This window comes from Gadus morhua, chromosome 1 (assembly GCF_902167405.1).
Source record: "Gadus morhua chromosome 1, gadMor3.0, whole genome shotgun sequence".
NCBI lineage: Eukaryota > Metazoa > Chordata > Actinopteri > Gadiformes > Gadidae > Gadus > Gadus morhua.
The window spans coordinates 10,031,830-10,045,697 of record NC_044048.1 but is presented as its reverse complement, the minus strand read 5'-3'; the positions used below and the strand labels follow the sequence as shown (position 1 = coordinate 10,045,697).

The 13,868-nt window shown below is 41.7% G+C and overlaps 2 protein-coding genes across 2 annotated transcripts; one reads left to right on the top strand and one right to left on the bottom strand.

Annotated features, from left to right (window-relative positions):
• Nucleotides 1-1,246: 1,246 nt before the first annotated feature.
• Nucleotides 1,247-4,526, top strand: ormdl2 (ORMDL sphingolipid biosynthesis regulator 2). The gene is made up of 4 exons (XM_030358931.1): nucleotides 1,247-1,313; nucleotides 2,753-2,926; nucleotides 3,418-3,569; nucleotides 4,031-4,526. The coding sequence occupies exons 2-4, from the start codon at nucleotides 2,753-2,755 to the stop codon at nucleotides 4,164-4,166; spliced, it is 462 nt and encodes a 153-aa protein (XP_030214791.1). The 5' UTR covers nucleotides 1,247-1,313; the 3' UTR covers nucleotides 4,167-4,526.
• Nucleotides 4,527-5,694: 1,168 nt separating this feature from the next.
• nemp1 (nuclear envelope integral membrane protein 1) lies at nucleotides 5,695-13,080 on the bottom strand. Its single transcript, XM_030358918.1, has 9 exons — nucleotides 12,942-13,080; nucleotides 12,412-12,533; nucleotides 12,078-12,297; nucleotides 11,422-11,494; nucleotides 11,078-11,171; nucleotides 10,858-10,972; nucleotides 10,429-10,654; nucleotides 9,923-10,105; nucleotides 5,695-6,447 (listed from the first exon to the last, which is right to left on the bottom strand). Exons 1-9 carry the CDS (start codon nucleotides 13,048-13,050, stop codon nucleotides 6,285-6,287), a joined length of 1,305 nt encoding a protein of 434 aa, XP_030214778.1. The 5' UTR covers nucleotides 13,051-13,080; the 3' UTR covers nucleotides 5,695-6,284.
• Nucleotides 13,081-13,868: the final 788 nt, after the last annotated feature.

The following is a 13,868-nucleotide window of genomic DNA, read 5'->3' as shown; positions in this document are numbered from 1 at the left end:
GGTGCCACTATGTCATGGAGAGGCTCTTCTCCTTCTCCATCCTCGCCGCTCGTGTCTTTGCCCTGGGTGACCCAGCCCAGCACAGCCAGGGCTCTGCTGGTCAGTGCATGTAGACCCAGGAAGCAGCCCAACGTTCTGCACAGTGTTACCCGCCGCCAGACAGCGAGGGGGGAGATAATCAGTAGTCTTGAATGATCACATTGGTCAAATTAGAGACATGTGTTCCTTAAGCAGTCATCTCAGGATGACGTGGTATATGCTCACAGTGTTAATCAATATACGTTTCGTGCATTTGAAATGTTACTTGGTTTGAATTGTATTTTCTATGAAATATACCTATTCATATATTGCAGATTATTTATTAAGATATATTGCTAATTATTTAATCTCATAATGTCAACCTTAATTACTGAATGTAACTGGATAACCTTTTCTGATCAATAAAATGATTGTCAGCATTAAATGTGATGTCATCGAAAAATTCTTAGCGCAAAAGAAGTGTGAGGGGACTGATTGAATTCGTCAGAAAGTGAAGGCAGAAGTGATTGAGGAACATGAATGAACTTCCATCATCAACAACTTGTCAAAGTTATAAGGAAGACGTGCTTTCCATAAAACATTCCTCACACTGGGAAGAATCTAGAGGTTGTATTACATCATGCAATATCAAGGTCTCTATTATAGCACGACCGTATGTTAATACATATAAAGGGAACTTGAAGGGAAACAAACATATAACCAGGTAACCACAACAAGGAAGCTGTTATGCGTACCCCACACAGACACAGACACACACACACACACACACGCACACGCACACACACGCACACGCACACGTACACACACACAAACACACACACAAACACATATGTGCACACCCAACCACCCACACATACACCCACGCGCGCATATACAGTAAACAGGTGTGTTCAGGGTAATCCTGTTCCCACCAATGTAAATATGATTAACCTAGGTAATCTATCTTTTCAATGGAGATGACGTTATTATATGAATAAATCATTGTTTTGGTCATCCATTAAATTACGGACACAAAGTACCATACAATAACTAATAATAATTACAAATATTAATAATTATGAATATATAGTACTCATTATTAATCATCATCATAAGGAATCATTGTGATCATTATTATTGTTATTGCTGTACAAAACGAGTAGAAATAAAAAGTACAATAGACCCGGTGAGACTTCATAGGATGGCTTCAGAATTAGCATTTGAGCGTTTTGTGATGACACCAAAGTGGGCGTGGTCGAAAACGAAGTCATTTCCTGGTGCGCTCCAACAGAAAGGTGAGTTCTCTCTGTATACTTACAAAGTGTTTAATATAATTGATCGTGTCGTCGAAGACATTATTTTCGGACGAATTTATGTTCCTTGAAAAGAATTGAGTCTATTGGCATATTTTCGCAATTTAATTGTATGTCTACAACGCGAATAGCAACAAACATTGCAGCTAACTTAGCTGGTTTAAGAACGTTTGCTTAGAAAATGTACAAGTTTCTAAACTTTTAGGCAATCCACTTACATTGTCCAATTGTAAACGTGATTAAATTGTAAATGTAATGTGCGCCACTTTCTTTGGCTATAATCGTTAAAGTGCGTTACAACAATGGTGATGTCAGTCTTGTGAGTCGTAACGTCAGCGCATGTTTTGTTATACATTGCGATTAAGTCGGGCGGAGCTCCGGGCCTTATTCTAGAAAAACACAGCATTCCTGTAGTTCAAGCTCTGCTTATGAGGCATTCGAAGAAGTTGCTCCATGACTGTCCTTCAACCCACCTAACAACCTTCATCTATGTAGCAAAATATATGTTATATAAGTTCTACTGTATTCTACTCCCATTCCTTACTGATAAACAGTAATAACCATCTGTGGTCTCAACATGATTTGAATCTCCCACTTCAGATCAAGCACCAACATTAAGCGGGTTCCTTTTTATTTGTTTAAAAACACATTTTCACTCAAATTAAGGTTTTTCATGCATTGATCCTGCTAGTTTAATTCCTTATGATAGATTCTGCTGGTTTCCTTTTACTCTTAAAAAGTTTTTTTTATTTTTTCCAGTTATTTATTATTAGTTATTTATCAGGGACCATGCAGAGCAGATTATTACATAATTTGGGATGATTAATTATTCAATCATTTGTGAGAATTATTACATAATTATCACAGTCAATGCCATAACAATGTGTGTAGATGTGTTGCATAGAAGGTTTCTAGCCAGTTGGCTAATTTGCAACCACAGTCCCTGTTCAGGCCTTTCTAAAAAAGATAATCCAAATATATTTTTTAAAAGAACTACATATTGGGAGGAATGCAGTCATGCCGCTGATATCAAGATCAACATTACACAGATTCATGGCCTCATTACATGAGCAGCACATTGTATGCATGTGTGCATAAACATAAAGACATAAAGAACATCACAAAACATCACATAGCAACACAAACCCCTAACACCAAACCCCCAGCCGCTTGCCACCGCTCACCCATACCCACCCAAACAGTGAGGGGCCTGGGCAGCAGCGTGTTGAGCTCCCATACCCACCCTTGGCATGCGCGAACAGCCAGGCATCTAGCACAGACAATACATTACAACAAGGACAACCGAGTGTGTACATGTGTGTACATCTGCTCCTGCATTTCTGGTCCTGACTCGGTCTATTAACTCTCATGCATATGGCCGGAAAGCTTCCTTGTGACTGTATCTATTTGAATGGTTCCAGATGAACGTGGGCGTAGCTCACAGCGAGGTCAACCCCAACACGCGGGTGATGAACAGCAGGGGCATCTGGCTGAGCTACCTGCTGCTGACCGTAGTGCTGCACGTGGTGCTGCTCAGCATCCCCTTCATCACCGTGCCGCTGGTCTGGACCCTCACCAATGTCATCCACAACCTGGTGAGGACCGCTCCACATCGGGAAATGATCCGTCAACTATTGAGCAGTGCACCTTTAACGACTGGAATGTGTCCATTTCGATAGTGTAACAAACTATTCTCTGGCTCCTTCTTCTTGACTCATTAACAATAAAACCATGTCTAATCAAATCTAGGCCATGGAGAGTGTGAACGATGAGGGTATTCCAGGGACTCAGTCACACGTAATAATACTGTGGTCTGAATCCGCTGCACACCTGTCTGACAGGCCCCTAAATCTTTCCAAAACATTAAGGGACAAACTGTTCTGTTGGTTCTCTTCATGCAGTGCAAAGCCACTGCATTCTTATTTCTGTGCACCCTTGACGAATTGCATGAGTACATTCCTCCCTCACAGTCTATGGGTCGATCTCCAACTGGGGTTTCCAGTAAACACCACCAATGTTTCCAGATATGTGACATTGTGCAAATACTTAGCAATGGTTTAAGAGTGTATATATCTTGACTCCACAGGTAATGTACTTGTTCCTACACACGGTAAAGGGCACTCCCTTTGAGACCCCAGACCAAGGTAAAGCTCGTCTGCTGACACACTGGGAACAGATGGACTACGGCATCCAGTTCACGTCTTCTCGAAAGTTCCTCACTATCTCACCCATCATTTTGTAAGTATGCTCTTTCCCCTTTGTTGTTGTTGCTTATGGCAAAAAGCATTATCGTTCTGTGGTGAGGTAGTTTAACGAAGTGAGCAGTGAAAATCGTCACACATTTGTTTGTAAATAAACAGGGAAACTTTGGTTGCATTTTAGCCCACAAATTAATTTTAGCCCACAAATGCAGGAGATGCAAATTAAGTCAAATTTGTATGACAAAACTTTTTCAAACCTCGATACTTGTGGAATCGAAAAGTGGGGTTATTACTTTCACACAGTGTGAGAAGATAAAATAGAACAGGATGTCCCTTCTCCAAAAGGAGAAATCAACAAAGGTTTCAGCCCCCTTAAAAATACTCTACATCTGACTTGCAACAGTTCACATGCTAAAACTTCAACTAGTAACCACATGGTCATTATGAGGACAACAATTGCTGCTAACTGTTCACCGTTTACCTCTCACCTCATTGCAGGTATATCCTAGCCAGTTTCTACACAAAATACGACGCCACTCATTTCATGGTGAACACGAGCTCCCTGCTCAGTGTCCTCCTCCCGAAGCTCCCTCAGCTCCATGGAGTACGGATCTTTGGGATCAACAAATACTGAGGCGCTCGTTCACCCGCGGGTCTGGAAGGTCGCGATGGACGGACGGGGCGTTCGCTGTCCAGATGCCGGGATGGGGAAACATCTTAAGAATGGACAGTTTTCCTGCTGCTTAACAAATAGGGGGGGAAAAACACACTGCTGTTCTGAGCTGAAGGTTTATGAAGATCTAGGTGAACTTTTTATTTTCTATAAGCATTCCCTATCTAAGATTGGAAGCTGTCAGACATTGGAATATCCGTCTCTCTCCGGTGATGTGGCGGCAAATGTTTCTTCTTGTAGAAGCTGACCGGCTGCATCTCTTTAAAAAACTGTTTGTTACAGATTCTTTTTTAGGATCAATAAAGCTACACTTTAAAGGCAGCATTGCGGTTATCTTTTCAAATCGTGTCACTCATTAGTCTCACAATTATTTATGCATATGATTTTGATGATTTTGCTGCGGTGTAGTTACGTATGTGCTAGATATAAACAGTATTGTGACAGGGAAAAGGGCTGATTGCCTGTAGTACTTATGCTTACTTACAGTACTTGGTGCTTATTTGAAAATAATCGCTGAACAATGCATGCAGTGATGACCATAATCAAGTACATTTTTATTATGTTGTCCCGCATTTCATGCAGCATTAATTGTCAGTATTTGACATTTCTTATCAGTTATGGGAACTCCAAGCACTTTGCATGGTGGTAGCCACCGCAATGTGTTTGATATTCTGCTGAATCCAAAGGGATTCCCCCTCCTTCCGTTAGTTTAGCCACTGCACTCAGTGGTCTCAGCGGTGACGTGTTTGGGGAAAAAGTAACCCATGGGAAAACAAACAACTGCTGTGCATGCCAATCTCCCGCAAGTGAAGAGAGTTAAGCAATAAATAGGGGCTCATCTTTACGACACACGGGTTGTAAACATTTGCAACAATTTGTCTGTGGGCGTATTTGTATTCAACTATAAAGTGCAGCCGGTAGGAAAGGTATGAGGAAGTTTGAGAATGCCCACACGGACATAGTGAAACTAGTGGACCACATGGTAATCCCTTTCAAATCAATTGATCTACCTAGTGACTGACATTTAACCCGGGGTGGGAATTAGGTCGTCCACTTGTTTTTCCCAGGTTCTGCTTCCACTTTTTAGTTTCACCGTCTGCCAGGCTACTGCTGCTGACTAAAGGGTTCATGCATTTGACTGAACACGGCACATGATCATATTTAAGATATGTGAATACCATGTATTTTTGACCGATATGGAATCTCCAATAATTTGTAAGATGAAAAATGAAAGATGCAGGCAAATCAAGAACAGAAAATAGAATTGACCATACTAAAGGTAGCGAGTCGAATAAAAATGGGTGCGATTAACCATTTTCCGCCCACGGTCTGTGGTATTAAATATTTTCTAGGAAATATAATTGATTTATGTGTACCCAAAAAAATGTATACCATTTACCTACAAAGCAGATTTCAAAACGGCAACCAAATACTGTTTTAAACTGGAAAAGTTGTCAACAGTGACACATTTGAATGTTGAACAAAATACTTTGGTTCATTTTAAATTTTAATTATTTGCCGTAACAGAATAAAAAAATACATTTTATGGACCACAAATCCAAACACCAGTCAATAATTTCCAAAAAAAACATTCCCTCAAACATGTAACATGTAAATGCAAAGAGCATTTAACAATGCATAAACCTAGACGCTGTAAACAAGAATTAAACCATGCACACATTTCAGTAACCCTTTAAAGAAGTCAACCAAATACTTAATCACAAACATTCTGATACAAACTCATAAGGTCGGCGGACGCAAGAGTTGGCTACATTCTCAAATTACTAAAACAAGTTACCCAGAGATTTGCCAAAAAAAAAAAAAATGAAGGCCTGATGCGACTCTTGAACACAATTTGCTCTGCATATATTGTGTAGCACTTTAAAAGAAAAAAGATGCTTGATTCATCGTTGGTCCACTGGAACGCGAGAGGGCCTGTTCTCTTCCTGCGACAGCGCCCCCTGGACCACAGTACCAGGTCAGTGTGCTACACAGTGAACTCCTGTTGTCTTCCGACCACATTCACAAGACCAAGCGGAGCCTTCTTTCCGTATTTTACAGTGCAATACTTTTCCATTGTCAAAGTCTTCTCGAAAAAGTTCTCCCGTCTGGATCTTCCTCCTCTTCATCACTGTCAAATAACTCATCCTCCAGGAAAGATCCTCCAAACCCATATTCCTGTGCATGGACAGCCACCTCATTTGGTCTCAGGTGGGACAAGCCCTCTACAAAATCTGCAAATCTGTTGGTAAATGAAACAATAACATAAGCATAAGGATTTGTGGAGCAAACATTCAGTTTTATACAACATTTAAAGTGATTATTTTTTTACCAAACAAACCTATACAATGGCATCAGAAACAAGGTATGCATCCCATCTTTAGCAGTGTTCGACGGTAATTTTTGTATCAGCTGCTTTCTTTTCAATATTCAAATGCATACATAGCAGAAAATTTCAGATTATGTGACAAGCCGCTTTGAACCTTAATAAAAACGGTCGTATAAAATAAAGTTAAGAGATATTTACAATAATTAGCAATGCGACTTAGAATGAATGAAAGGTATAGTCAGAGCCCTCCCAAAGTAACTAAACCCAAGAAGGCGTGTTCTCTACTGTGAATGAGCACAACACTGCTTCACTTCACAGGCTCCGTCTCCCTCTAGTGTTCCAAATAATGCATTAGTAATGTGAAGCCATTTTCTATTCCTTCCTACTTTCTGGCCTAGTTCTCGGGCAGGGATCCCAAACCTTTTCAGCACCAAGGACCTGTTTGATACCCCCCGTTTTGCAGGGTTGTTGCCAATTTGTTGATATTGCCATATAGTGTTGTGCATGTTAGGGCTGGGCGATATACCGGTAGTAAGAATTATACCGGTATATTATTGAAAGAGATAAGTAGTTGAGACAATATCGCCATACCGGTTTATTATATCTTACTACTATAATAGCAGGCCTGTCGCACTAGTTACTCATGTGCCAAGCAGGTCACAAAAGCACACGCATAAATACACCACAAGCAAACACACACACACATATGTTTTGAAAACATAACGGCTCCGCCATCGACAAACGTGTAGGTAAGAACACACACGCACGTGCACACACCACAGCGACTCTCGCCCAGGTAAGACGTTATGTTTTTAAACATAATAGCTCCGCCATCGACCCGCGCCCAGGTAAGAACACACACGCACGCGCACACACCGCAGCGACACTCGCCCTTAAACATAACGGGGCAATTGCTCCGTAGCTTAGCCACTTTTTAGAGTTTAACACGGTTTTAAACTCAAGAAGTCACGTGACGTCTTAAGCTCCATTGCCGTGTCATATGTACGGTACTTGTGGTTTAATCTGCAGCTGCGTTTTACCATGATCTCAATTGCTGTGTCTTCAGAGAAATTCACATCAGACACTAGAGGGCGTATTTTGTGCGTGTTAGTGTTAATCTCGAAACTGACGTGGTTTTAGAGGAGACAAAACCAGTTTGCAGGATGAAACAAGGCTCCATCATAACGGACACAGAATTAGTTTTATGTATTATTAATAGGTATGATACATTTACACTTATTACACCAGATAGGCCTTAAGTACAATACAGGCTACAATATAGGAGTTGCTTAAAGTGCCCAACTAAAACTCTACAAAGAAGAGATTATTTGTATGTAAAAAAAATAAATGAACGCACAGAGGATCGTACCATTCAACAACACATAAAAAAGGTCAATGCTTAACTAAAATGGTTAGAGAAAATGACTTGGCGAAATGCACTTCCTGGTAGATAAGCAGCATCGGGCCCAGCAGAGGTATTAAAGTCTGCAAGTTCAAGGCCTGTTGGCTGAGGGAAACGGGGCTCATCCCAGTCGATTGCCAAGTTGTGGAAGACTGCACAGGCGACTATTATGTTGGCTATATGCTGATTATCCCAAACAGCCTTTCTTCGGAGCTCGGTGGTGGTGTCTTTCCTTGGATTTTCCACCGTGTTCACAACACCTCGAATGCAGTGCAGCAAATATAATTGTTGCTCCTCGTTGTAGTTCTCTATCCGCGACATGTTCATCGACCTGATCCTAACTCTCCTTCTCCGAGAATTGAAAGGCGTGACATTACCCTAATTACTCGCATAGGCCTATTAGTTTGTCTTCAATTAATCACGTTTCCATACACACACACACACACACACACACCAAGAGAAAACAATGACAAGTAATTGATTGACGTAGGTGAGGGCAGATTCCAGACTCAGATTTCCACAAAAAGTAGCCTAGACTATTTCATATTTCATAATATATCTCAACATTATTAGCGTTTTTGTTTAATACAGTTTTATTATATTAAAATTCACTTTACATTCCCATTAAGTTTTTGTTGGTAATTATAGCACAAAATGCATTCACCATTCAGACTGCATCTGCTGGGGTATACTAGTATACACATGCGCCCAGGTAAGAACACACACGCACACACTGCAGCGACACTCGCCTTTAAACATAACGGCTCCACCACCGACAAACGCGCAGGTAACACACACACACACACACACCGTTAAGTTTTAAACATAACGGCTCCGCCGTCGACAAACACTCCCAGGTAACGTTCCGTCTTTAGACTGTACAAATTGCGATAAAAAGGAGGGAAGAGACTATTTCTGACCTCGACAAGCAACGGCAGGTCGATCATTTTGTCATATAAAAAACGTTAAATTCGAAACATTCCTTGAGCTTCTCCAAATGACTTGCGATATGGATATATCCCCTTTCCCCCTGCGGACTGTTTTAGTAGTTTTATTTTTCTTGAAACAGTTTTGTACCCTGAAAATCTCCTGAATAATATTACCCCTGAAGTAGCATTTTCTCCGTATGAAGTGTAAATGACCTTATAAGTGAATGAGTAGAAAGTCAGTATTTATCACCCCACTTCACTGGGCGTGTTGATGACGCAGAAGGGTCTGGAGAAGAGCAATACATTTCTTTCTAGTTTCGATACGTTTTTTTGCGGGGGCCAATCACCAAACTGGCTGTTCCCCCTGGCGCGCCATGGGCTGGTTTAACACAATGACGACAGGGAAACAACGGCAAGCAGCAAATTGCGTACAGAGTCAGTTAAACCAGGCCCATTGGTCACGCCTCTTGTGCTGAAGAAAAAGACAGCAGGTTCCAAAAGACCAAGCTCAACCCGGCGGGAGTCCGCAAACGCAAATATCCCTTTTTCCCCCCTCCATGTCGCGGTTAAATCCGATTATTATATATTTTTTACCTATGTCGCAGCCTACGGCCCGGTTAGGAATGTCCCGCGGCCTGATACCAGGTGGTTGGTGACTGCTGCACTAGCGAATCCCACTACAGTGTTGAAATACATTTCCATACATTCAGTTTACTTCTTTAGACACAATAAAAATAAAATCAGGTGATTGACATAGGGGACAAAATCGGACTAAATTATGTTTTAACGTCAGATAGTGTCCGCCAGCGAGACATTGCAACAATGCAAAACAGGCGTGCTTTGTCAGATATGACTATGAAGGAAAATAAGGTTAACAACTCCTCCTAGGCTAATAAAAGCTACTATCAAACACCATCGATAGATCAATAGTCCTGATCAGCAGGCTTGGCATGCTGCTAAATGTTTCTGGCGATACAAGGATCTTAAGGGGAGATCACTGACGTGGTTTTCACAACTACCATGCAAGTGGGAAGGAATCGCTCGGTGTTTCTCAAACCTTTTGGGGGACTGGATCCTGGACACAGCCTTCCAGGTGCTGCACTCCGGACTGGCGCAGTACCTCCGCAGCTCCTCCAGGGCCTTCTGCGTCTCCTCCTCCCCCTGCCTCTGGTACTGCTCCTCAGTCAGCAGCCGGCGGGGCTCACGCTTCCAGCGGATGCGGTGGGAAAGTCCTAGTTTCCTGCAAAAGAAAAAAACAGATAAGAACCAGCTTCGTGGCTAACGGGGCCCAACTCTACAAAGCCCCGATGGGTCATTTCACACCAGAAATGAGGCTGAAGCGAATCACAGCATCACTCATTCATTTATATTCGACTCCAGAGTTCAACAAATCTCTGTTACTATTGTATCAGAACAGCATTGCAGACAGAGCAATCCCACAACTGGTTGGTTCGTATCTTTTTAAAGATGTTTCACCCTCTTGCTGACATCGAAAACAAATCCGACAATCTATGATCCTTGGGATGAAACTCTAGGTGTGTAGTGTATTATTGAAACGCTCACCGCCACGCAGCCAGTGCGAACACCACTGGGTACTCCATGTTCTTGGCGCAGAAGGCTGACACGATGATGGCCAGCGCCACCTGCTGAATCTGAATCCCAGCATATACAAGCAGCAGTCCAAACAGCTGCAGTGTCCAGGTGAGGATGTTAATGCTCCGCTCCTCCACTAGGGGGCCGTGGCGGTAGCACACAGCAAAGCTGATGAATCCTACGACTGCCATGTAGCCTGAATGATGGAGAAGTGCACGTTAAGAAAGTCATGATTTTACTTAAAAGAGATCCTACGATCGGTTTGAATTTATGTTTTTAATAATTGCTGTACTCCCCCAATGCATCCATCTTTGTTCAACCGAATCTCTCACACAACACCTACTATTATCAACCAAACACGATCATTTATTGGTACACTTGAAGTTCTGAACTAGGTACCAAAAGCCAGGTGCCAGTGTTCTTGTAGAATTGGCTTGAGGTTCCTGAAGACAAGCTGGATCGCGTAGACTGAGAAGGACCAGCCACCAACCAACAGCACATAGAAAGGACTTTTCTGCAACAACAAAAAGAAGAAATTGAGAACAAGGGAAAAAATCTCCATGATTTTAAACTGATAATTTGGTACATTCAAGCGTTGAGAAAAAAAGACTGCCCTTACCCTTGGCAAAATCCGAGCCAATATAAAGATGACAATGGCGAGGGACGCGATCATGCCTGTGCTCATGCCCGCCGAGTAGTAGAATATCTGACTCCTTAATAAAAAAAAATACATTTAGGACGAGCCTATGCATCCTGTTTTAAAGCCTGCCGTCCAAAGGCTCACCGCAGCAACTATATATTTTTTATAACTAAAAATAGAAAAAGTATCAGACTTACATTTTTTATTGTGTTATGAAGTGCAATATCTAATATTGCATAACCCATTTTGTTGGCAAGTTACTAAGTTGCGTAGTACCTGCAGTCAGGCTTTAGAGGCAATGGAACAGTGGTTTAAAACGGTACCTGCTCAGTGAGTCTGCAAAGAAGAACAGTAACAGTCCAGCGAGGAACACAAGGAACAGATAGATGTCAAATCCTGCAAAGGAGGCACACATCACAACTTGAGCTCAGCACCAAAACAATTGGTTGATTCATTGACAAGTCCATCATCAGCATGTAACTAGATGATGTCTGAGAAGTAGGTGTAACGGTACACTGAAGTCACGGTTCGGTTTATACCTCGGTTCAAACATCACGGTTCGGTACGAGTTCGGTACAATGAAGGGAAAGGAAAAAACAAAACTGCAGAAGGCAATTCTTTTTTTATTGTCTCAGGTTGTACCACCTAGTGTCATACAGTCTATCCCCTGAGCTAGCTGAAACAGGCTGAACTGTGTAATCCAAGATGTAAACAGTAAAAAACAAGTACCCCCCCCCATCACCTCCCGACTCCATACGTAACTTGTAAACAAAATAAGACAATCAGTTATAATCTGAAAATTCAGCATGTCTTATTTACGAAACTGCAAAGTACACAGAATTTGCACATTTCCACTTGAGGGTGCGGGTCGGTTTGGTGCGGCTTGGTGGAGTAGTGAAGGTGCGTTTCGGCAATGGATATGTTTAAAATATATATTAAAAGGATAGGAATAATATATTGGCCCCATGTTCCCACTTACTGCAGATTGCTTTCACGGTGTAGGAAGAAGCCTCATCTGAGGGGGCAATTTTGAAACACGTCTTCTTGCTGAACAGACTGATTGCAAGCGTGGTGTCGTTGGACTGCTCGCTGATGAAGCGCTGTACGAGGCCCCAGAAATTAAGACCGTCCATTTCCTGCAGCGTCTCCTCATCCTCAGCCACTGTCACCTTGAGTTGTTGTGAACTCCAGACACGGACCTATATCAACAATACCCAATCAGTTTTATCAGAGGTATTTACAATAGGCCCACCTTTAAATCAACTGACCAATCCCTTAAAATCCGACAGGAAATTAACTTAACCATTACTAACTTGAATGCTTGTCCATGTTTGCCTCCAGTCAGGCACCCTTTGATTGGTGTAGCAGAAGTGGTTAGTCCCCGACTTAACCAGTTCTTTCCCATTCTGGATACTGATTATACGCGGCTTGGTATCTGTGGTGAGAACAAGGTTTTCAGTGTCATTTCAGCATCATACATATCTATTGAATGGCTTCAGCATGTACTGAACGTTAACCGGAAAATGGAAAGTTTGTTGAAGATCGCTTAAGGTGTGTTAGCTGAACATGAAGCAACAACATTTCTGTAAACAATCACAGATTTGTTGCACCTAGAACCGTCCGGTTGGACACGATGTGTGCGGGCTTCAAGGTATGTCATAAATCTTGTACTGGTAGTAGCTTAGCAAATTGAAGTTGCGTTTAATCGGAGATTCGATACAGCACATTTTAAGTTCAAGTCCACACACATTTGTTAGCCAATAAGTTAGCTGTGCCTTAATATGCAACAACGTGCTTGATTTGAGATCAATTCGCTTTGATGGTAGCCCACAGTTTAACTTACTTGCGTCTTGGCACAGATTCGGGGGAAGCGAAAATACCAATATCACGAAAACGAACAAGTGTGCACTTGATGCTAGGACCCTGCTTGTCTTTTTCATGTGTCCCGCCATGATGTACAATGGTCCCGCCCTCGTTTTACATCTCCTTCCGTATTAGCAGGGAGAACTTAACCAATCACAACGCGACTCGAAATTTGACAGCTGGTGGAAGTGGTTTTAGTTTCAATCGAACAGTTATCCAAAAACATATCCATTTGAGTGTCAAATATTGAATTATGTTTTGATTGTTGGTGAGCAAGAATGAAGCATCATATCGATAGATAGACAGACAGACAGACAGATATATATATATATATATATATATATATATATATATATATATATATATATATATATATATATATATATATGCTGGGGCTGTACAGTGTAAATAATACCCAGTGTAGTAATTAGCAGTCCATAATAATAATAATGAGAATAAAATAAAAACATATAATATGTGCTCTTAAAAGATTAAATTATATTTGTACACACACATAGACGAATCCACCAAAATGTATGGTAAATTGGATTGCTACTTGTCTCTTAACAGAGAATAAACAGTTGCAGAATACCTGACCATCGTGACTGACCCAAAACTAAGAAAACCCTTGACCAGGTACAGACTCAGTGGACACAGACTGGCCATCGAGAAGGGACCTCACAGACAGACCCGGCTCCCAAGAGGTGACAGACTGTCATATCTGTTGGGAGAAATACAAAAATGGACAATCACGGAGGCCAGATTCGGTCCTTCACTGGTCACGCGTGACGAATCTTGCCTCTGTGATCGTACATTGTTGTAAACTCTCCATAAACAGACTCATCACACTGGACTTGAACCACTGGCATACCTTTGTTGATCTTTGTTTGGATTATGCACATATCCT